At 68.1% G+C, this 19,137-nt stretch overlaps 3 protein-coding genes and 1 long non-coding RNA gene across 9 annotated transcripts; 1 reads left to right on the top strand and 3 right to left on the bottom strand.

Annotated features, from left to right (window-relative positions):
- Positions 1-17: 17 nt before the first annotated feature.
- TMBIM6 (transmembrane BAX inhibitor motif containing 6) lies at positions 18-2,975 on the bottom strand. 2 transcript variants are annotated; one of them, XM_030510463.1, is made up of 10 exons: positions 2,868-2,975; positions 1,939-2,041; positions 1,747-1,855; positions 1,513-1,633; positions 1,373-1,421; positions 1,199-1,296; positions 1,027-1,106; positions 799-899; positions 643-715; positions 18-551 (listed from the first exon to the last, which is right to left on the bottom strand). In XM_030510463.1, the coding sequence occupies exons 2-10, from the start codon at positions 1,992-1,994 to the stop codon at positions 528-530; spliced, it is 711 nt and encodes a 236-aa protein (XP_030366323.1). In that variant the 5' UTR covers positions 1,995-2,041; positions 2,868-2,975; the 3' UTR covers positions 18-527. The 2 variants fall into 2 exon arrangements, with proteins under 2 accessions (XP_030366323.1, XP_030366324.1); XM_030510464.1 differs by having other exon boundaries at positions 1,939-2,873.
- A 306-nt stretch (positions 2,976-3,281) lies between these two features.
- On the top strand, positions 3,282-14,858 carry FMNL3 (formin like 3). 5 transcript variants are annotated; one of them, XM_030510441.1, is made up of 27 exons: positions 3,282-3,486; positions 5,543-5,626; positions 5,703-5,783; positions 5,865-5,941; positions 7,037-7,120; positions 7,427-7,576; positions 8,487-8,595; positions 8,685-8,761; positions 8,891-8,984; positions 9,130-9,204; positions 9,291-9,401; positions 9,479-9,628; positions 9,732-9,833; positions 9,909-10,155; positions 10,458-10,526; positions 10,667-10,791; positions 10,865-11,067; positions 11,676-11,910; positions 11,991-12,059; positions 12,141-12,221; positions 12,307-12,436; positions 12,516-12,676; positions 12,986-13,087; positions 13,177-13,266; positions 13,350-13,461; positions 13,572-13,669; positions 14,378-14,858. In XM_030510441.1, exons 1-26 carry the CDS (start codon positions 3,337-3,339, stop codon positions 13,661-13,663), a joined length of 3,060 nt encoding a protein of 1,019 aa, XP_030366301.1. In that variant the 5' UTR covers positions 3,282-3,336; the 3' UTR covers positions 13,664-13,669; positions 14,378-14,858. The 5 variants fall into 5 exon arrangements, with proteins under 5 accessions (XP_030366301.1, XP_030366302.1, XP_030366303.1 ...); XM_030510442.1 differs by having other exon boundaries at positions 5,868-5,941; XM_030510443.1 differs by lacking the exon at positions 13,572-13,669.
- LOC115618678 lies at positions 14,034-14,149 on the bottom strand. The gene is made up of 2 exons (XR_003994841.1): positions 14,113-14,149; positions 14,034-14,080 (listed from the first exon to the last, which is right to left on the bottom strand). It is a non-coding gene; the product is annotated as an uncharacterized LOC115618678 (long non-coding RNA).
- Positions 14,859-16,257: 1,399 nt separating the features above from the next.
- ATG101 (autophagy related 101) lies at positions 16,258-17,669 on the bottom strand. Its single transcript, XM_030510465.1, has 3 exons — positions 17,620-17,669; positions 17,183-17,471; positions 16,258-17,077 (listed from the first exon to the last, which is right to left on the bottom strand). Exons 1-3 carry the CDS (start codon positions 17,634-17,636, stop codon positions 16,673-16,675), a joined length of 711 nt encoding a protein of 236 aa, XP_030366325.1. The 5' UTR covers positions 17,637-17,669; the 3' UTR covers positions 16,258-16,672.
- Positions 17,670-19,137: the final 1,468 nt, after the last annotated feature.

The raw sequence follows: 19,137 nt of genomic DNA on the forward strand, positions 1-19,137 counted from the left end.
AGGATGGACACAGGGACGGGGCTGAGGGTTCCATTCTGAGCGTTTATTCAATCATCCCGGTGTACAAAGAGGCGGCAGCGGGATTGGGATAGCTCCGGTTCGGATCGCGCCGGCCCCGCCACTGCTTTCCCATTGGATTTCTTGGCACTAATGGGGAATCTGGCTGCAGGGGGGGGTCCCACCAGCTCCCCCCCCCGCCATCCCGGCTGCCGCAGGGACACGGTGACTCTGGAAAGCTCCGGAATGTGTCAGCCGTGGGATATGGGATGGGGGATAAAGGGGGGGGGGGAGCTGGGAAAGGGGGGGTTGGGGGGAGCCAAATTCCAGCAGGATCCACAAATTGGCCAGTTTCTAATCAAAGAAAAGCTTGAACAAGAGAAAAAACCCACGAGAGGCGAAAGCTTCCGGCTGCTTCTCACGGCAGCAAAGCGCAACCCTGGAATGGACCAGAGGGGACGGGGATGGGTGGGATGGGGATGGGGACAGGGATGGGGATGGGGACGGCTCCACCTCGGCCTGGAGCCGCTTCACTTCTTCTCCTTCTTCTTGTTCTGCGAGAGGAAAGGGGGTGGTTGATCACTGGGGGGGCTCCAAGGGGTGGGTTTGTCCCCCCCCAGGCCATGCCCAGGCCCCATCACCCACCTCGGTCATGCCCAGGATCATGAGGAGCTCCCGGAAGATGTTGACGAAGTCAAGGAAGAGATCAACGCAGTGCCTGTGGGATGGGGGACGTCACCGGGGGGGCCTGTCCCATCCCATCCCAGCCCACCCCAGCCCCTGTGCCCCCCCAGCACCCACCAGATGTAATCCTTGTCCCCGCTCTCCGCCTTCTCGATGATGAGCTGCGTGTCGAAGAGCACGAAGCCGCACATGATCATCAGCCCCAGGTAGAGGTTGGCCTGCGGGAGGGAGAGGGGACGTTAGACACGGATGGGTCCATGTTGGTGCCACAAATGGAGGTGACGTTTGTCCGTCCGTCCATCTGTCCATCCCGCGGGGGGTCCCGGCAGGCAGGAGGGGCCTCACCATGAAGAGCCAAGTGGATCCCATGAAGGAGTTAACCAAGGACGAGAGAAGCATCAGGGTGAGGCCGGAGAGCAGGAATCCTGCAGGGAGAAGGCAGGGAGTGAGGCCTGGCCCTGCCCCGCCGTGGGGAGCCCCCAGGTCTCCCCCGGTACCCCCCCTTGGCCCCTCTCACCTCCCAGGTAGAGGAAGCTGCGGCGCCGGGCGTACAGGGCACTCAGCGAGAAGCAGGTGAAGATGGTGGCGGTGCCCAGGAAGGCGGTGGGGATGATGCTGGGGGGGAGAACAGGGGGTGAGCAGGGCCTGGGGGGGCACCGGGGGGCACCGGGAAGGGGGGGGCTGCTCCTACCTGGGGTTGATGGAGATGCACATCTGCAGGAGGGGCCCCAGGTTGATGCCTGAAGGACAGAGCAGGATGTCACCGGAGCCATTCGGGGCTCTCATCCCCGCTCCCCCCAGGGTCCGGGGGGGGTCCCCGGTGTCACCCACCCGTGAGGAAGGCGAAGCCCGTCAGCATCCCCAGCCTCTTGCGCTCCGTGTCGCGGCTGTGCGGGGTGGCCGTCAGCCACACCATCAGCCCCAGGGCCCCCAGGCCGGTCAGCAGGCTCAGCTGTGGGGCGAGAGGCAGATGGGGACCCGGCATCGCATTTCTCGGGGTGTGTGTGTGGGGGGTGTGAGCCGGGGGGGTGGGGGGGCCACCCTGACACCCCAACGGCTGCTCACCTGGAAGAGGTGGGTCACCACATTGACGTAGGCCCCCACGGCCGCCACCAACATGCAGAGGGCGAAGCTGGCGTAGACCCTCTTGAGATGCTCCTGGGTGGAGGCCGAGCTGTGGGCAATGGGGGGGACAGTGAGGGGCTGTCAGGAGGGACCCCCCCGACCCCCCCCCGCTTTACCCAAGGCTTTACTCACATGTGGGAGAACTTGAAGAGGGCGTCAAAGTTGATGTTGCGGTCAAAGACGTTCATGGTGCCGGGTTGGGGGGGGGGCACCGGCCGCTGGGCTGAGGGTCAAGCTGCAGGAGGGGCAGCGGGTCAGGGGGACCCCATTGGAACCCCCCAAAGGGATAAAGGAGCTGGGAGCTGCGGGGATGCTCCCAGGAGCTGGTGCAAGCATTGCGGGGTGTTGCGGGTGCCCCGGGGGGGGGGTCCCGGCCCCCGCGGGAGCTGCCGGCAGCTGGGAAGCGGCTTTGAGCTGCTATTAGCGCCCGTAATGACGTCCCGGAGGAGCTCCGGCAGCGCTAATGGGCCTCCTCCTGCTCCGAGCCCCAGCCTCCGAGCTCCAGCGGGAGCACCACCCGTGGCCCCTTGTCCCCCTCCTGCCCCGGCAGCGCCCAGCCCAGCCCCGCACCGGCCCGGCGGCACGTCGCCAATGGAGCGCTGCCGGCCCGGCCCCGCCGTGGGGCAGGAGCAGCGCCGCGGGTTGCGCAAGGCACGGGGGAAGCTGCCGCTGTGCGGGCGCCCTGTGGGGCACCTCCCGCGACGCGCTGACACCGGGTGGGGGCTGCCCCACGGCGGGGGGGGGCGGCACCGGGACAGCGCCCCACAGCCGCGGCTGGAGCCCTTTCACTTCCGATGGCGACGCCCCCCCGGACAGTGCGGAACCGGGACCGGGACCGGGACCGGCGCCCCTGGAGCCCCCCCGCGGTGTCCTCCTGGACCCGGACCCGGCAGCGGGGCCTGGGGGGGGGGGGGGCGCAGGAGCGGCCCAAGCTGGGCCGGGCCCCCCCGGTGCGGGCTATGGGGAGGGTTGGAGCCGTCGGGGCCCCCCCCCCCGGTGGGGGCGGGCGCTGCCCGGAGCCCCCCGCGCCCGGCCCGGGCCCCCCCCGCCGCCGCCCTCACCTGCGCGGCTCCGCGTCCGTGCCAGGCCTCGAACGGTTCCCCACTCCGCCACGCCTCCGCCCCTCATTGGCCAGCGCGCCCCGGGGCCCGCCCTCCACTTCGTTCTATTGGCTAACCGCCTCCACCCCGGGGTGAGGCGGGGCGAGCCGCGGCTGGCGCTCATTGGCTGCCGGCCGCGCCCGAGAGACGCAGTTGGTCACACGCAGCCTCCCCCGCACAGAAGCGCGACGCTCATTGGTAGACGTAGCCATGGCCGAGCCAATCGGTGCCGCACCACTGGCTGCCTTTGCCCTTGCGCGCCCCCCTGTGGCGCCGCCGGTAGCCAGCCCGTGCCTGCGCGCCCCCTGGCGGCGCTGCCGCGCACCGGGCCGGGGCGGGGCCGGGCGGGGCGGGGCGGGGCCGGGAGGCGGCGGCGGCCGGACGCGACGGGCTGAGCCTCCCCCGCCGCCCCCCGGTGCCTGGGCCGGGGATGGGGAACGTGGAGAGCGCGGACGGGGAGGCGCTGCCCCGGGGACCGGGAACGGCGGCGGCGGCCTCGGGGGGGCCCGGGCTGCTGGCCCCGGGCAAGATGCCGATGCCGGAGCCCTGCGAGCTGGAGGAGCGCTTCGCCCTGGTGCTGGTGAGACCCCGATCCCCCGCCGTGGCCCCGGGCGCCCGCTGCGTCCCTCCGGTTCCCGGTTCTCCCCCCTCGCTTCCCCTTCCCCGTTGCGCTTCCCCCGCGCTCCGTCCCTGCTCCCGCTGCACCTCCTCCGGGTCCCGTCGCGCCCTCCCGGTCCGCCCGTACCCGCGACCCCTCCCGGTGCGCCCGCCGGGGCCGGACGCGCCCCGCCGCCGCGCTCCCCTCCCGGCGTCCGGCTGCGGGCGGGCACCGGCGCCAGGAGGAGCCGGGGGCGGGCGGGCAGCGCCGGTGCCGCGGGGATGGGCAGTGGCCGCGGGGCGGGGGGAGCCCGTCCCGGGACATCCCCGGGGGGTGACGCCACTCCCGGTGCCACCGGGGAGGGGCCCCTTCGGCCCCGGGGCTTTTTGAACCGGGGATGTCCCGTCGAGACGGCGGACGGGGCTGGGTGCGGGTCCCCCGGGGTGCGGGTCCCTGCGCGGCCCCGGGGCCGCGGTCCCGGCCGGGGCGGTGGCCACCTCGCTGCGGTCACCAGCCAAGGCTGCGGTGCCACCCGGGCACCGGGAGGTGCCCGGCGGTGACCCCGGCACCGCCGCTGTCATGGGGGCCACCGCGTCCCCGGTGGCCCGTCCACAGGCATGGGGGACGCCGGCAGGGCCACCATGGCCGGGTGACACCGGGGGCTACACGGTTCCCGACTCCCGGTGGTGGCTGCGGCCAGCGGAAGCCACGGCCGGGCAGGAAATACCGAGCGTGGTCCCGCGGGGCTCTGGGAGGCGGAACCGGGGAGTACCGGGGGGTCACCGGCACCCCCCGCTGCGAGGGACACTCGCTGCCCGTCCCCACGTCCCACGCGGGGCGGATGCGGCAGCCGGTCCCGGTGGGGCCGGTGGCGGGGGGGAAGCATCCTGCCGGGCGAGGCCGATGGCGGGGGGGGTGTATGTGGCACTTTGGAGGGGGGGGTGGCACTGGGGGAACCCCGGTGTTGTCCCCCCTCCCGGTGCCGTCCCGGTTGCTCCTCATGGGATGGGGCTGCAGCGCCGGTGGCCGGGCACGATCCAGCCCTGGTGTCCCGAACCCTGGGATGGGCTCCCGGCGCGGGGGGAGACGACTCAGTCAACTAAGGGGGGGTCCCCGGTGGGGGGGGCGGTGGCGGAGGAAGTGCCCGGCCGGGAGCGGCCCCGCTCCCACCACAAAGGCAGGAAGCGAGCGGCGGGAATGCCGGTGAGGGCGGCTGCGCTTCAAAGCCACCCCCGGTGCCCCCGGCTGGGGCCCCTCCGTGTACCCCCCTCCAGCCTCGGGGTGTCCCTGGGGGCGCGGTTTTGCCGGTGGTCACCGTGTGCCAATAGCGGGGCTCTTTGGGGAGGGGGCACCGTCCCCAGGGCAATTGTGGGGGGGACCCCATGGTGGCGGTGCCGCTGCCACCCCCCTGGCGCTGTGTCCTGCCCGGGGGTGCCCGGCCTCGCCCAGGCGTTGTCCCGGTTTCCTGCGGCTCCGCGGGGCCCGGGGGGGGGACCAGGGAGGGATAATTTTAGCTGCGACGGAGCGGGTGGAGCGTTGGCATCTCCCAGCTGTGGTGGTGACCGGATCCCGGTAACGGCATCTCCCGCCTCCAGGGTGGCATCGCCCAACAGGGTGGCATCACCAGGACAGCGCCAAGCCCGCGGCCATCCCGCATCCCCGCCACCGGGGCATCCCGTTAGTGCCCTTGCTGGTCCGGTAGCCCCGGGCCGCATCCTGCTCCAGCCGGTCCCGGTATCTGCCATGGAGATGCCCGGTCCCCCGGGCACCGCGGTTGGGGACCGGAGGCTGCGGTTCTGTGGCGAGGAAGCGGGAGCAGACAGGAAGGATGCGTGAGATTTGGTGCAGCCGGTGGCTGGCACACGGCCTTGGTGGCACCGCTGTCACCGTGTCACACTGCTGTCCCTGTGCCACATTATCCCTGTGCCTCACTGCTGTCCCCGTGTGCATCCCAGTGTCAGGGTCCCTGGCTGTGTCCTCAGTGGGTGGCAGCGTCTCCGTGTCTCCCAGGAGTGACATTCCGTCCTCTGCCCCCCAGAGCTCCATGAACCTGCCCCCGGACAAAGCCCGGCTCCTGCGGCAGTATGACAACGAGAAGAAGTGGGACCTCATCTGCGACCAGGTTGGGGGCTATGGGGAGCTATGGGGGGGGCTGTGCTCCCGTTCTGGTGCCACCAACACCCCTGTGTCCCCGCCAGGAGCGGTTCCAGGTCAAGAGCCCCCCCCACGCCTACATCCAAAAGCTGCGCAGCTTCCTGGAGCCGGGCGTCACGAGGAAGGTGAGGGGCTGGGTGGCCCTGGAGGGGGTCGGGGGCTACAGGGGCCGGGGGGGGCCCGGCTCAGCCTTGTTCTGCCCCCAGAAGTTCAGGAGGAGGGTGCAGGAGTCCACCAAAGTCCTGCGTGAGCTGGAGATCAGCCTGAGGACAAACCACATCGGGTGAGTTTGGGGTCCCGGGGTGGGTTGTTTGGGGTCCCGGTGGTGTTTTGGGGTCCCGGGGGGGAGGCTGTAGGGTCCGGGGGGGGGTTATGGGATCCCGGAGGGGGGGATGTGTGGTCCCGGCCAGGCCCCGCCGCAGCTGCAGGGGAAGCCGGAGGCGCTGCAGGAACTGCTCCGGTTCCTGCCCCGGCCGTGCCGCGGGACCAGCGCTGCCGGGGCAGGTCCCGGGAGCGGATGCGGCGGGCGGGTACCGCCGATGCCGCCCCGTGTGGAAGCTCCTCCCGGCACCGAGAGGGGGAGGTTCGACACCGGCGGCATCTCGGGGGGGGGGGAGAGGGGGGCCCGTTACCGGGGGTGTCACCGGCGGGTGCCGCGTGCGCGGGGCGGCTCGTGCACGTGCGGGGGCTGTGCCCCGCCACCGGCCCCAGCGCGGCCGCGACATTCGGCTCTTCCCCAACCGCGGCCCGAAAATAGCAGCAGCCGGAGACAGGAAACGGGCTGGGGCGAGGGGCTGGCGCCGGCAGGAAAGGGGCGGCCCCCCGGAGCCCCCCCCCCCAGCTCCCGCTGCTGCCTGACTCACGAGCTGCAGGCAGGGAACAGGCAGGGTATAGGCAGGGTGCAGGCAGGGGTGCAGGCAGGGGTACAGGCGGGGTTCAGGCAGGGTATAGGCAGGGTTCAGGCAGGGTATAGGCAGGGTACAGGCGTGGGGCCCCCCGAGGCCGTGCATTCACACCCAGCATCCCTGGGTGCAGCCTCTCCCTGTGCGCACAGTCCCGCTCCCCATGTGCCCATCCCGTGTACCCCAACACCTTTCCAGGGGCACCCCAGACCTCCCATCCCACCCCGGGGTGCTCCCCCCAGCACCCAGCTCCGCTTCCCGCCGGCCCCGAGCCCTCCCTGCCCTGCAGCCGGCAGATAAAGCTGCGCCGGGGCTGGCGCCGCCGATAGCCGAGGAGCTGCAACGGCCGCTGAGCCCCGGGACACCCCCTCAGGACCCCCTTGGTGCCTGGTTCCCTATGGTGGTGATGGGGGGATCATAGCGGGAGTGGGGGGTCCCCAGCTCCGGCGGGCTCTGATGGGTGCTCGGTGCTGTAGGTGGGTGCGCGAGTTCCTCAACGATGAGAATAAGGGGCTGGACGTGCTGGTGAACTACCTGTCTTTCGCCCAGTGTGCCGTCATGTGAGTGGGGTGCTGGGGGGGCCCTGGGGTGCTGGGAGATGCCCCGTGGCAGCTCCTTCCTATCAGCCTCTGATCAGCACCATGGTGTCTGGAGGGACACGAGATGCTCGTCCCCCTCCTGCCCACCCGGGTTGGGGGTCCCGGGGCCCCCCTCGCGGCTCTCCCTGCCCCGCTGCTGCCACCCGCTTCAGCGCTTGCTGCAGTGGCTGTTGCTGCTCCGCGCCGAAGCCGTGTGCTCCTTCCCTGTGTGCTTCGTCCCCGTGTGCTCCCTTCCCTGTGTGCTCCCGCCCGTTCCCCGTGTGCCAGGTTGGATTTTGAGGGGCTGGAAGGTGAGGACGGCGCGCTGGAGAAGCTGCGCGCCTGGAGCAGGTCCATCGAGGATCTGCAGCCCCCCAGCGCTCTGCCCGCGCCCTTCGCCAGCAGCATCGCCCGCTCCGCCCGCCAGAGCGCCCTACGGTACGTACCCACCGCGGCCGGTGGGTCCCGCCAGTGCCACGCTCTGCCGCGGTGTGTGCCCTGTGCCGTGCGCCATTCTGCCTTGTGCCGTGCACCATTCTGCCCTGGCGTGTGCTCTGTGCCATGCACCATTCTGCCCTGGTGTGTACCTTATGCCAAGCACCATTCTGCCTTGTGCCATGCACCATTCTGCCCTGGTGTGTGCTCTGTGCCATGCACCCTTCTGCCTTGGTGTGTACCCTATGCCAAGCACCGTTCTGCCTTGTGCCATGCACCATTCTGCCCTGGTGTGTACCCTATGTCAAGCACCATTCTGCCTTGTGCCATGCACCATTCTGCCTTGGTGTGTGCCCTGTGCCATGCACCATTCTGCCCTGGTGTGTACCTTATGACATGCACCATTCTGCCTTGTGCCATGCACCATTCTGCCCTGGTGTGTGCCCTGTGACATGCATCATCCTGCCCTATGCCACACATTGCTCTGCCCATGGTGCCCTCTGTGCCTTGCTGTACATGGCTGTACCGTGCCTGGTGCCACACGTGCCACATCCTGCACTGCCCTGCACACCGTGTCCCACACTACCGGCCCTGTCCCTGTGCCGCTGCCTCCGCTCGCCCCAGTTCTGGCTCTGCCCCGGGGTAACTCGCCCCGTCTCTGCTTCCAGGCCCGGGCCCCCCTGTCCCCTCTGGCTCTGCTCTCTCTCTATCTCTGCCGGTAAGTACCGGCTGCCCGGCGCCGGCTCCGCTCCGCGTCTGCGCCCCCCTCTGGCCCTCTCGCCCTCCGGTTGCTTCTCTCTGCCTCTTCCCCCTCGAAGCCGCGCTGTCCCCGCGCTGTCCCCACCACGGTCCCATGGGTCCGGTGCAGCTCCTGTGGGAGGGTCCCGCTCACCGGCGCCCCGTGTCCCCCCAGCTACGGGACGCTGCCGAGCCGCAGGGCGCTGAAGAACTCGCGCCTGGTGAGCCAGAAGGACGACGTCCACCTCTGCATCATGTGTCTCCGGGCTATCATGAACTACCAGGTACCAGGGGAGGGGACACACACACCCCCCGATGCCACCACTGCCGCTGCATCGGCACTGCTAATGCCGTCCCTGCTCCGTCCCCACAGTATGGCTTCAATCTGGTCATGTCCCATCCCCACGCTGTCAATGAGATTGCCCTGAGCCTCAATAACAAGAACCCGAGGTAAGGGGGGGGTCTGGCAATGGGGGTCTGCAATGGGGGATCCCCAGTGCCGGCTGGTGTGATGGTGCCAGTGTGATGGCGATGGTGTGATGGCGATGGTGTGTTGGTGATGGTGTGGCTCTGCCCTAGGATGAAGGCGCTGGTGCTGGAGCTGCTGGCAGCCGTCTGCTTGGTGAGGGGTGGCCATGAGATCATCCTGGCTGCCTTCGACAACTTCAAGGAGGTACCAAGAGCGGGACCGGGCTGGGATGGGGACACCGGGAGCACCAGGATCAGGCTGGGATGGAGGACCAGGACCCAGGGGATGGGGGTGCGATGGCTGAGGTGGGGGAAACTCCATATTCACCCCATGTCTGCTGCCCGCTCAGGTCTGCAAGGAGAAGCACCGCTTCGAGCGGCTGATGGACTACTTCCGCAACGAGGACAGCAGCATCGACTTCATGGTGGGACACCGGATCCTGGGAGAGGAGGAGGGTCTTTGGGATGGGATGCTGAGGGGGGGCTCTGGTGACACTGGCCCTGCCTGCAGGTCGCCTGCATGCAGTTCATCAACATCGTGGTGCACTCGGTGGAGGACATGAACTTCCGTGTCCATCTGCAGTATGAGTTCACCAAGCTGGGGCTGGAGGAGTTCCTGCAGGTATGGGGGGGTCGGCGGGGGTGGAGGGGGATCCCCGATGGACCCCCCCATCCCTGACGCTGCCCCGATGCCCGCAGAAGTCAAGGCACACAGAGAGCGAGAAGCTGCAGGTACAGATCCAAGCGTACCTGGACAACGTCTTTGACGTGGGGGGGCTGCTGGAGGATGCTGAGACCAAGAACGTGGCGCTGGAGAAGGTGGAGGAGCTGGAGGAGCATCTCTCCCATGTACGTGAGCACACGGACACGGGTCCTGGCTGTGGGGACACCGGGGGGGGAGGGTGTGTGTGTGTCCCGGAGCTGGTGTCACATCCGTGTCCCCCCCCCGCAGCTAACAGAGAAGCTGCTGGACCTGGAGAATGAGAACATGATGCGGGTGGCGGAGCTGGAGAAGCAGCTGCTGCAGCGGGAGAAGGAGCTGGAGGTGGTCAAGGTGAGGGGGGGTCCATGGGGTCCATGGGGAGGGGTCCGGCCCCCCCATGCCCACGCTGACCCTCGCCATCCGCAGGAGACCTACGAGCACACGAGCCACCAAGTGCACACGCTGCGGCGCCTGATCCAGGAGAAGGACGAGGCGTTCCGGCGGCGCTACGGCTCCGAACCGCCCCCGGGGCCGGGCGCCGAGGCCCCGCCCCAGCCCCAGCCCGAGCCCCCGGGGGACACCCCGAGGGTCCCCGTCCTGCCCCCCGCGGAGCCTGCGCCCCCCCCGCCACCGCCCGCGCCCCCCCTGCCGCCCCCCGCACCCCCACTGCCGGGTGAGTCCACAGGGAACCCCCAAGCTGGGTATCCAAAAACCGGGCACCCTCAAAACTGGTCACCCTCAAAACTGGTCACCCCCAAAACCGGGTACCTCCAAACCAGGCACCCTCAAAACCAGGTTCCCCCAAACCCGGCCACCCCCAAACCGGCACCCCCAAACCGGGTACCCCGGGGCTGCAGCATCCCCAGGATGGGGAGGGAGCCTCCAAACCCGGGTGTCCCTGGTGCTGGGCCACTCGTGAGGACGGGGGGTCCCCAAACCAGGGGGACAAGGCCTCACCCTCTCCTCTCTTCACAGGCAAGTGCCCCCCAGCGCCGCCACTGCCCGGGGCTTCGCCCTCCATCGCGCTCACCGTGGGGCTCTCGGGTAGGTGGGGACCAAGGGGACAAAGGGGAAGGGTCTCAGGGTGTTGGGGTTGCAATGGCCAAGGAAGGGGTGGCACAGGGGACCTGGATGGTGCAGGGGGGGCACTGGCGGGGGCTGAGCCGGCTCCTGCCCTGCTGCAGCCATCCGCATCAAGAAGCCCATCAAAACCAAGTTCCGGCTGCCCGTCTTCAACTGGACGGCGCTGAAGCCCAACCAGATCAGCGGGACTGTGTTCAGTGAGCTGGATGATGAACGGGTGCTGGAGGTGAGCTGGGACCCCCCCCCCGAAGCAGTGCCACCACTGCTGTCCCCTCTGAGCCCCCTCCTCACCCCACCAGGACCTGGACCTGGAGCGCTTCGAGGAGCTGTTCAAGACCAAGGCGCAGGGGCCGGCGCTCGACCTGGTGTGTGCCAAGAGCAAAGGGGCGCAGAAGGCGGCGAGCAAAGTGACGCTGCTGGAGGCCAACCGCGCCAAGAACCTGGCCATCACCCTGCGCAAGGCCGGCCGCGGCGCCGAGGAGATCTGCAGGGCCATCCACACGTGTGTGCGGGGGGCAGTGGGGGCACTGGGGAGCAGCGGGGGCAGTGGGGACTGATTGGGGTGCAGTGGGGCTTGTTGGGGTGTAATGGGCGCAGGCAGGTCACAGGAGGTGTGGTTGGGGTGCAGGGGGGTGGTTGGGGTGCAGGGGGAATGGTTGGGGTACAGTGGGGCTAGTTAGGGTGGAGGGGGATGGTTGGGGTGCAGGGGGATAGCTAGGGTGCAGGGTGATGGTTGGGGTGCAGTGGATCTAGTTGGGGTGCAATGGGCACAGGCAGGGTGCAGGAGTCTGGTTGGGGTGCGATAGATCTGGTTGTGGTGCAGGGGGTCTGGTTGGGGTGCTATGGGTGTTGTTGGGGTACAATGGGTCCAGACAGGGTGCAGGGGGCTGGTTGGGGTGCAATGGATCTGGTTGGGGTGCAATGGGCACCGGCAGGGCGCAGGGGTCTGGTTGGGGTGCAGTGAGTCTGGTTGGGGTGCAGTGAGCCCAGGCAGGGTGCAGGGTCCCACATGGGGTGCAATGGCTCTGGTCGGGGTGCAATGGGCCTGGCTGGGGTGCAATGGGTGCAGGTTGGGGTGCGATGGCTCTGGTCGGGGTGCTCTGGGCACAGGTTCGACCTGGCGACGCTGCCGGTGGACTTCGTGGAGTGCCTGATGCGGTTCCTGCCCACGGAGGCGGAGGCGAAGGCGCTGCGGCAGTACGAGCGCGAGCGGAAGCCGCTGGAGGAGCTGGCGGACGAGGACCGCTTCATGCTGCACTTCAGCAAGGTGGAGCGGCTGCCGCAGCGCATGGCCATCATGGCCTTCCTCGGCAACTTCACCGACAACCTCCAGATGCTCACACCGGTACGAGCCAGGGACGAGGGCTTTGCACCCATGGGTGCACCCAGGGGGACCCCACTGACCTCCCTCCCGTGCCCCTGCAGCAGCTCAATGCCATCATCGCGGCCTCGGCCTCTGTCAAGTCCTCCCAGAAGCTGAAGCACATGTTGGAGGTGGGTTGGATCCCACCCTCCATCCTCGCTGCCCCATGTCCTGCTCCTTGCTGACCCTCTGTTCCTGCTGGATCCCTGCAGATCATCCTGGCGCTGGGCAACTACATGAACAGCAGCAAACGTGGCGCCGTCTACGGCTTCAAGCTGCAGAGCCTGGACCTGGTGGGCAGTGCTGGGATCCCCCCAACCTACCGCGGGCATCGCGGGGATCCCCAGCTCTGAGCCCCCATCCCGAATCCTCCCACAGCTCCTGGACACCAAGTCGACAGACAGGAAGATGACGCTGCTGCACTTCATCGCGCTGACGGTGCGGGAGAAGTACCCAGAGCTGGCGACCTTCTGGCAGGAGCTGCACTTTGTGGAGAAGGCAGCTGCAGGTACCCCCATCCCCGCACCCCAAACCCCTCCCCGAACCCCCTCTGTGCGTGCCCTGAGCCCAGCCCCGTGTCCCCGCAGTGTCTCTGGAGAACGTGCTGCTGGACGTGAAGGAGCTGGGCCGGGGCATGGAGCTGCTGCGGCGCGAGTGCGGGCTGCACGAGCACAGCGTCCTGCGCGGCTTCCTGGCCAGCAGCGAGGGCAAGCTGGAGCGGCTGCAGCGGGACGCGCGCACGGCCGAGGTGAGCCCTCCTGCGCCCCTTGCACGCTCCTCGTGTGCCCCTTGCACACCCCTCGTGCACCCCTTGCACACCCCTCATGCACCCCTTGCACACCTTGCATGCCCCTCGTGTGTGCCTTGGCGCACACGTGTTGCTTTGCACGCTCCATGTGCACCCCTGCCTTGCTTTGCAAACCCCTCGCGCGTGTGTTGCTTCACATGCTCCTTGTGCACGTGTTGCTTTGCACGCCCCTTGCACCAGCCTCGCCTCGCACACCCTCGTGTTGCCCCTTGGTGCAGCTGTGGGGTGACAGCCCTGTCCCCGCTCCAGGATGCCTACAACACCGTGGTGCGGTACTTCGGTGAGAGCCCCAAGACCACCCCCCCATCCGTCTTCTTCCCGGTCTTTGTCCGGTTCATCCGCTCCTATAAGGTGAGGCTGGGCCGGGAGGGGACATTGAGGCGGGGGTAACACCGGTGCTGGCGGGGGGATGGCTCCATCACCGCCCGTCTCTCTGGCAGGATGCGGAGCAGGAGAATGAGACGCGGAAGAAGCAGGAGGAGGTGATGCGGGAGAAGCTGCTGGCGCAGGAGGCCAAGAAGCAGGAGAAGGTGAGCGCGGGTGGGACACGGGGCCACCACACACAAAGGGGACCCCCCCACCCAGGGCACCCCCAACCTGTGCTCCCCAACAGCGCAACAAGTGGCAGCAGCAGGAGCTGATCGCGGAGCTGCGGCGGCGCCAGGCCAAGGACCATCGCCCGGTCTACGAGGGCAAAGACGGCACCATCGAGGACATCATCACGGGTACGGCCCCCGCCACCCCCGGCCCGGCCCCCCGCGGCCCCGCCGCGCCCCGGGGCTGACGTGTCCGTGTGTCCCCGCCCCCTGCCCGTGCCCCCCCCCGCTCCCTGCAGCGCTCAAGAGCGTCCCCTTCACCGCCCGCACGGCCAAGCGCGGGTCCCGCTTCTTCTGCGACCCGACGCACCACGACGAGTCCAACTGTTAGCCCCAGGTACCGCGGCATGCCGAGCCCCCCCGGTACCCCCCGAGCCCCCCCTGTCCCGCATGCCCCCTCCTGCACGCCCCCTCCCCGCATGCCGTCACCTCGGGGTGCCCCTCGGAGTGGAGCAGAGTCCTGGTGCGAGACTGGGTCCTGGTACAGGATCCCGGCTCTGGATCCCAGCACTGGATTCCAGTGTGAGGCTGGATCCCGGCACTGGATCCCAGTGTGAGGCTGGATCCCGGCACTGGATCCCAGTGTGAGGCTGGGGCCCGGCACAGGATCCCAGCGGAATGTGGAGGTTCTGGCGTAAGATCTTGGCACTGGATCCTGGTGCAAGGAGGGGTTTGCAGCATGGGGGTTCTGATGCAGCTCAGGGTCCCGGTGCTATACTGGATCTCAGCGCAGGATCCTGGTGCTATACTCGATTCCAGTGCAATACTGGATCCTAGCACAGGATCCTGGTGCTATATTGGATCCCAGCGCAAGATCCCAGTGCTATCCTGGATCCTGGTGCAGGGTTATGGTGCTATACTGGATCCCAGCGCAGGATCCTGGTGCTATACTGGATCCCAGCGCTATACTGGATCCCAGTGCTATACTGGATCCCAATGCTATACTGGATCCCAGCACAGGGTCCCGGTGCTACACTGGATCCCGGTGCAACACTGGACCCCAGCCGGGTGCCTCAGCCCGTGACACGGCCCCTTCCCTCCTCAGCCCGCAGGTGGATCCGGCTGTAGCCGCGGCAGGGCCCGGACCCCGGCACCGGCCGGGGGGGGACACGTCCTCGTGCCACCAACTCGTACCCTGTCCCCTGCACTGGGACCGGGGGGTCACTGCCTGGACCCCCCCAACAGAAGCCAAATCCCCCCCCCCGGCTGCGTTGGGGGCCCAGCAGACCCCTGGGGGTGCCCCCACCCCCTTGGGGTCCCCCTCATCCCCATATGGGGGTCACTGCCCCACAGCCCCACCACCACCACCATGGGGACCACGGGGTGCCCCCCCCGCGCTCGTCACTTTGACCACGGATGTGAACACTAGTTGCCAAAGAAAAGGGACCAAAGCCAGGCTGGAGGTGGGGTGCGGGGTGGCAGGATGGTGCCCCCCCCCCCGCCCCAGACCCCCCCCAAATCCAACCCCCCTCCCCTCCCCCAGTGACTTTTTGTACATGTGAAATATATGGAGACTTTTACACGGCTGCTGCTGCTCTGGGGGGGGCGGCACAGAGGGGGCCTGGGGAGCATCCCCATGCTGGGAATCCCATATCCGGGGAGGGGGGGACACACATACATGCAGCGATAAGATCCTTAAGCAATGGTGTCATTAAATATAGGGGATTAAAGGAGGGGGAGAAGCCCCCCCCTCATCACCAGCCCCTCTTGGGGTGGTCCCAGTGCATCCAGTGCTGGCAGCTGGGGGGGAATGGGCGCAGTTTAGGGCTGGGGGGAGCTCTGGGAGCAAAGGGAAAGGGGATGGAAGGACAGGATGAGGCCTGAGCATCATTGGGGCCAAAGGATGCGGCTCCAGCATCTCCACCGTTGGGATACAAGGGGCTGGGAAGGGCAGGATGCGACCCCAGACCCTCCCCCCGGGTGCAGTGGGGCAGATGCAGCCCCTCAGGGCAGGGCCCAGCCCAGGGATTAACCCTGACAACAGGGAATAAAAGTTTCCCTTAATCCCCCCAGGGGATTACCAGCGCCGCCGCGCCCAGGGCCGCATCCAGACCCGGCCCAGGACCCTCCTAATCCATCAGCACAAGCCCCTGTTGCCGTCCTGCTCCATCTGTGGCACTGCAGGTGAAGCTGCTGTGTTCCCTCCATCCATCCCTGCATCCCTGTATCCATCCATGGGGCTCAGAGGGGTCCCTGTGTCCATCCCCAGGGCTCAGAGGGGTCCTTGTGTCCATCCATGGGGCTCAGACAGGTCCTTGTGTCCATCCCCAGGGCTCAGAGGGGTCCTTGTGTCCATCGCCGGGGCTCAGAGGGATCCTTGTGTCCATCGCCGGGGCTCAGAGGGGTCCTTGTGTCCATCCATGGGGCTCAGAGGGGTCCCCGTGTCCATCGCCGGGGCTCAGACGGGTCCCTCCGTGCCCTCGGGAGCCCCCTCATGGGACGGGCGCCGCTCGCCCTGTGCCGGGGGGGCCGCCAGGGGCTCCACTCGCAGCAGCAGGTTACAGCCGAGGAAGAGGAGGGCGAAGGCGACGGTGACACCGAGCACCAGGACAAGGGCGATCTGGGTGGCCTCGGCCACCCCCCAGGCGCCAGCCTGGGCCAACGTGGTGTTCAGCATCTCCTCCTCCTCCTCTTCCTCCTGGCAGCAGTGTGGTGGCAGTGACAGACGGGGAGGGTTTAAGTGATGTCAGGGACCGTCTTCATCACCCGCGGGGCCCCCCCTCAGAGCCCAGCACATGCCCCATCCCAGGGGGAGGGAAGTGGCTTTGACCCCCCCTTGGTGCTGCAGGAACTGCCCCATCCCTTCGGTGTACACAGGGGGCATCCTCTCCCCAGGGATGCCATGGGGCTGGTGGCCATGGGATGTGGGGAGCAGGGGCTGGGGGGAGCAGGGGGACCCCATCAACTGCCAGGACATGACCAGACTCCATAGGAAAGGAGAAACACTTTATTGTGCCCCCGAGGAGGCAGCAGCTCGCCCCTGGGGGTGCCACCACAGGGGACAGACAGGGACAAGGCCAGCGCTGGCTGTGCCGCACAGAGAGGGCTGGAAAGCAGCCACAGGCAGGGCTGGCCCGGGTCTGGATGTCATTCCAGCACCGGCAGCTCCCACCCCAGGACTCAGCACCCCTCGGCCAAGCCGGGAGCTGCAGAGCCGGTTCTCCAGGACACGCAAGTGCCCCGTGGTGCAAAACAAACAAGCAGCAACCCCCAATTAAGGCCCAGGCCAAGTCTAGCTCCTTGCAGAGGCTTTTTGGAGGCGGAGAGGAGGGATCCAAGGGTCCCAAAGAGCCAGGGGCTGTGCTGCTCACCACGCAGGGTGAACCTGCCTCGGTGGCGCCTACAGAGCCAGAGTGTCCTTGATGAGGCGGCGCATGGTGGTGGTGACCGAGGTGCCCAGGGAGTCCGTGATCTGGTAGGAGATCTTGTAGAGGTAGGGCTGCACGTCCTTCAGGCTGGTGTCAAAGACGTTGTCCACCTCCGACTGGGTGGGCATCTTGGGCAGGTACTCGTGGCGGTTCATCACCTCCACAATGTTGATGATCTTCTCGCAGAGCTTCTCGCCCACCTTCTCGCGGCAGATCTGCCGCTCCTGCTCGTTGGCCAGGTTCACCACGTTCACCTTGATGGTCCACAGCTCCCAGGGGATGCACTCGTCCGAGAAGGGCCACCGCGACTTCTTCTTCTGGTAGAACTCCAGGGAAATCTGCCCCATCCCATCGCTGCCCGAGTTGCGCAGCGCATCCTACGGGAACAGCGCATGGCCCCGCTCAGGGAGGGGGGACAAGGACCGCCCTTCCCCTCGCAGCCCCAGCCCCGAGCTCTGTTTGTCCCTATGGGACCCCCTTACCTTGAACTCCCCCACAGCCTTGCGCAGGGCCCGGTCCAGCTCCTCGGAGGAGACCCGGACGTAGGCAAAGTCGATGAAGTCGCAGTCCACGTCCTGCGTGCCCACGGTGCCGATGGAGTAGGTGCCTTCCTTCTTGTAGTGGAACTTGCCGGTGCTGCGGTGCAGCAGGACGGTGTGCAGCACGGCCAGCATCGCCTCCTCCACCTGCCGGCCCTCCACCGACACCTCCAGCACCTCGGCGCGGCAGTTCATGGCGGGGGAGGCTCGGCGGGGGCCACAGCAGCGGGTCCTGCGGGCGGACAGCGGCGGCGGGAGTCTCGTTGTGCCGCCGCTTGGGGCAGCACCCCCGGAACCCACCCCCGGGGTCCCACCGAGGGCCCCCCCACCCCGCTCTGCCCCGGCTCCCCCCGGCCCCGCGGCCCCGACCGCGCACTCACCGCCCGGGCCCGACCATCTGACCGCAGGGAGGAGGGAAGTGGATCAGCCCATCTGCGATGGGGGGGGTGTTCAGAACACACCATCTACCAAAGTGACGGCGCCTCCCGAATAGGAGCCGTGTTTCCTCGCTCTACACCGCTCACCGTTAAGGCTGCGCTTCTCGGTGGTGCTCCCCGCCGCGGTGCGGTCCCGGGAGCGGAATCGCTGTCCTCGTTCCGCGGCTCCCCCTCCCCGCTGCTTCCCGCTTGGTTCGTTCCGGGAAGATGAGCCACAGAGCTGGGCCTACCGCGGTGCAGAGCGGCACAATTCCTCACAGCGCCCCCTGGGCTGGAGGCTCCGCAGAGGGGCAGGGGGCCCCCCCAATGACCTCCGGTGACCCCCCTCCAGGACGGGGGGACACGCCACGGGGGACGAGGAGAGGACACGGGGGACGCACGGACATAGGACCCTAGGGGCATGGGGACACAAGGAAAGGGGGGGACATGGGGCCACCAGAGGCAGGGGAACAGAGGGATATGGGGACATGGGGTATAGGGGATACTGGAGATAGGAACATGGGGGACACAGGGACAGGGAGGATGGATGGACATGGGGGGCACAGGGACAGGAGGACATGGGGATAGGGGGCACTGGTGTTAGGCCACCCCTGCCCCTGTGGGGACACATGTGCTGGTGGGAATAGCAGGGAGGGCTATGGCCGTGGCACGTCACCGGGCACACGTGTGACACATGTGTCAGTGCCATGCTGCCCCGGGGCAGCCGATGGAGCCGGTGCCAGCAGCAGGGCTATTTTTACCTGGCCCCACTGCCACCATTGTCCCTATCCCTCCTGCAGCAGCCGCTGCCAAGGGGATGGGGACAGGGATGAGGACAAGGTGGGCACCATGTGGGACACTGTGGAGAGGAGACAGGGACCCCCCACACTGCTCTGAGCCAGCCGGTGGCTTCGGGGTGAACGGTAGGACTGGCACGGCATGACACAGTTATTCCTGCCCCATGACATGGCCACTCCAGCCCAACAGCAAGCCATAACCCCCCCTTATCCCCCCCATCCCTGCAGCATGAGGCCATCCTGCCCCCCCCAAACCGACCCCCCCCGCCATGGCCCTGCCGTGCGTCAGCGCTGTCCCCATGGCGGGGGTGGGCGGCAGGGGGGGGACAGAGGGACCCTTGTTATGTGCCGCCGCGGGGCCCCCCGGGTCCAGCGTTTCAATGTGGCCCTTGTTCAGCACCGGCCCTCGGTGTCCCCATTGACATTGGCTGCAGGGCCAGGCTGTCCCCGGATGGATGAAGGGGACAAGCTGGGGGGGGGGGGGACTACACACGGCACCAGCCTGGTCCCCCCTCCTATGCACCAGGACCCCCCGGCTCCCCCCGCCGCGGCTGGCGCTGGCCACATCCCAAGGGACGGGGAGGGGGACACGGTCACGCTTCCCGGTTATTTTAGGGAGGATAAATCAGGCGGGCGACAGGTGCCGGGGGGTGAGTGACGGTTCAAGGGCAGCGGCGTGGGCAAC

Source organism: Strigops habroptila, chromosome 23, assembly GCF_004027225.2.
Source record: "Strigops habroptila isolate Jane chromosome 23, bStrHab1.2.pri, whole genome shotgun sequence".
Lineage (NCBI taxonomy): Eukaryota > Metazoa > Chordata > Aves > Psittaciformes > Psittacidae > Strigops > Strigops habroptila.

Coding starts and splice junctions, on each gene's coding strand:
- FMNL3 (XM_030510441.1), top strand. CDS start 3,337: ATGGGGAACGTGGAGAGCGCGGACGGGGAGGCGCTGCCCCGGGGACCG. Junction 10,527..10,666: donor GCTCACCGTGGGGCTCTCGG/GTAGGTGGGGAC, acceptor GCCCTGCTGCAG/CCATCCGCATCAAGAAGCCC. Junction 10,792..10,864: donor ATGATGAACGGGTGCTGGAG/GTGAGCTGGGAC, acceptor TCACCCCACCAG/GACCTGGACCTGGAGCGCTT.
- ATG101 (XM_030510465.1), bottom strand. Junction 17,078..17,182: donor AGGCTGTGGGGGAGTTCAAG/GTAAGGGGGTCC, acceptor CTGTTCCCGTAG/GATGCGCTGCGCAACTCGGG.
- TMBIM6 (XM_030510463.1), bottom strand. CDS start 1,994: ATGAACGTCTTTGACCGCAACATCAACTTTGACGCCCTCTTCAAGTTC. Junction 1,634..1,746: donor TGGTGACCCACCTCTTCCAG/GTGAGCAGCCGT, acceptor CTCGCCCCACAG/CTGAGCCTGCTGACCGGCCT. Junction 552..642: donor TGATCCTGGGCATGACCGAG/GTGGGTGATGGG, acceptor TTCCTCTCGCAG/AACAAGAAGAAGGAGAAGAA.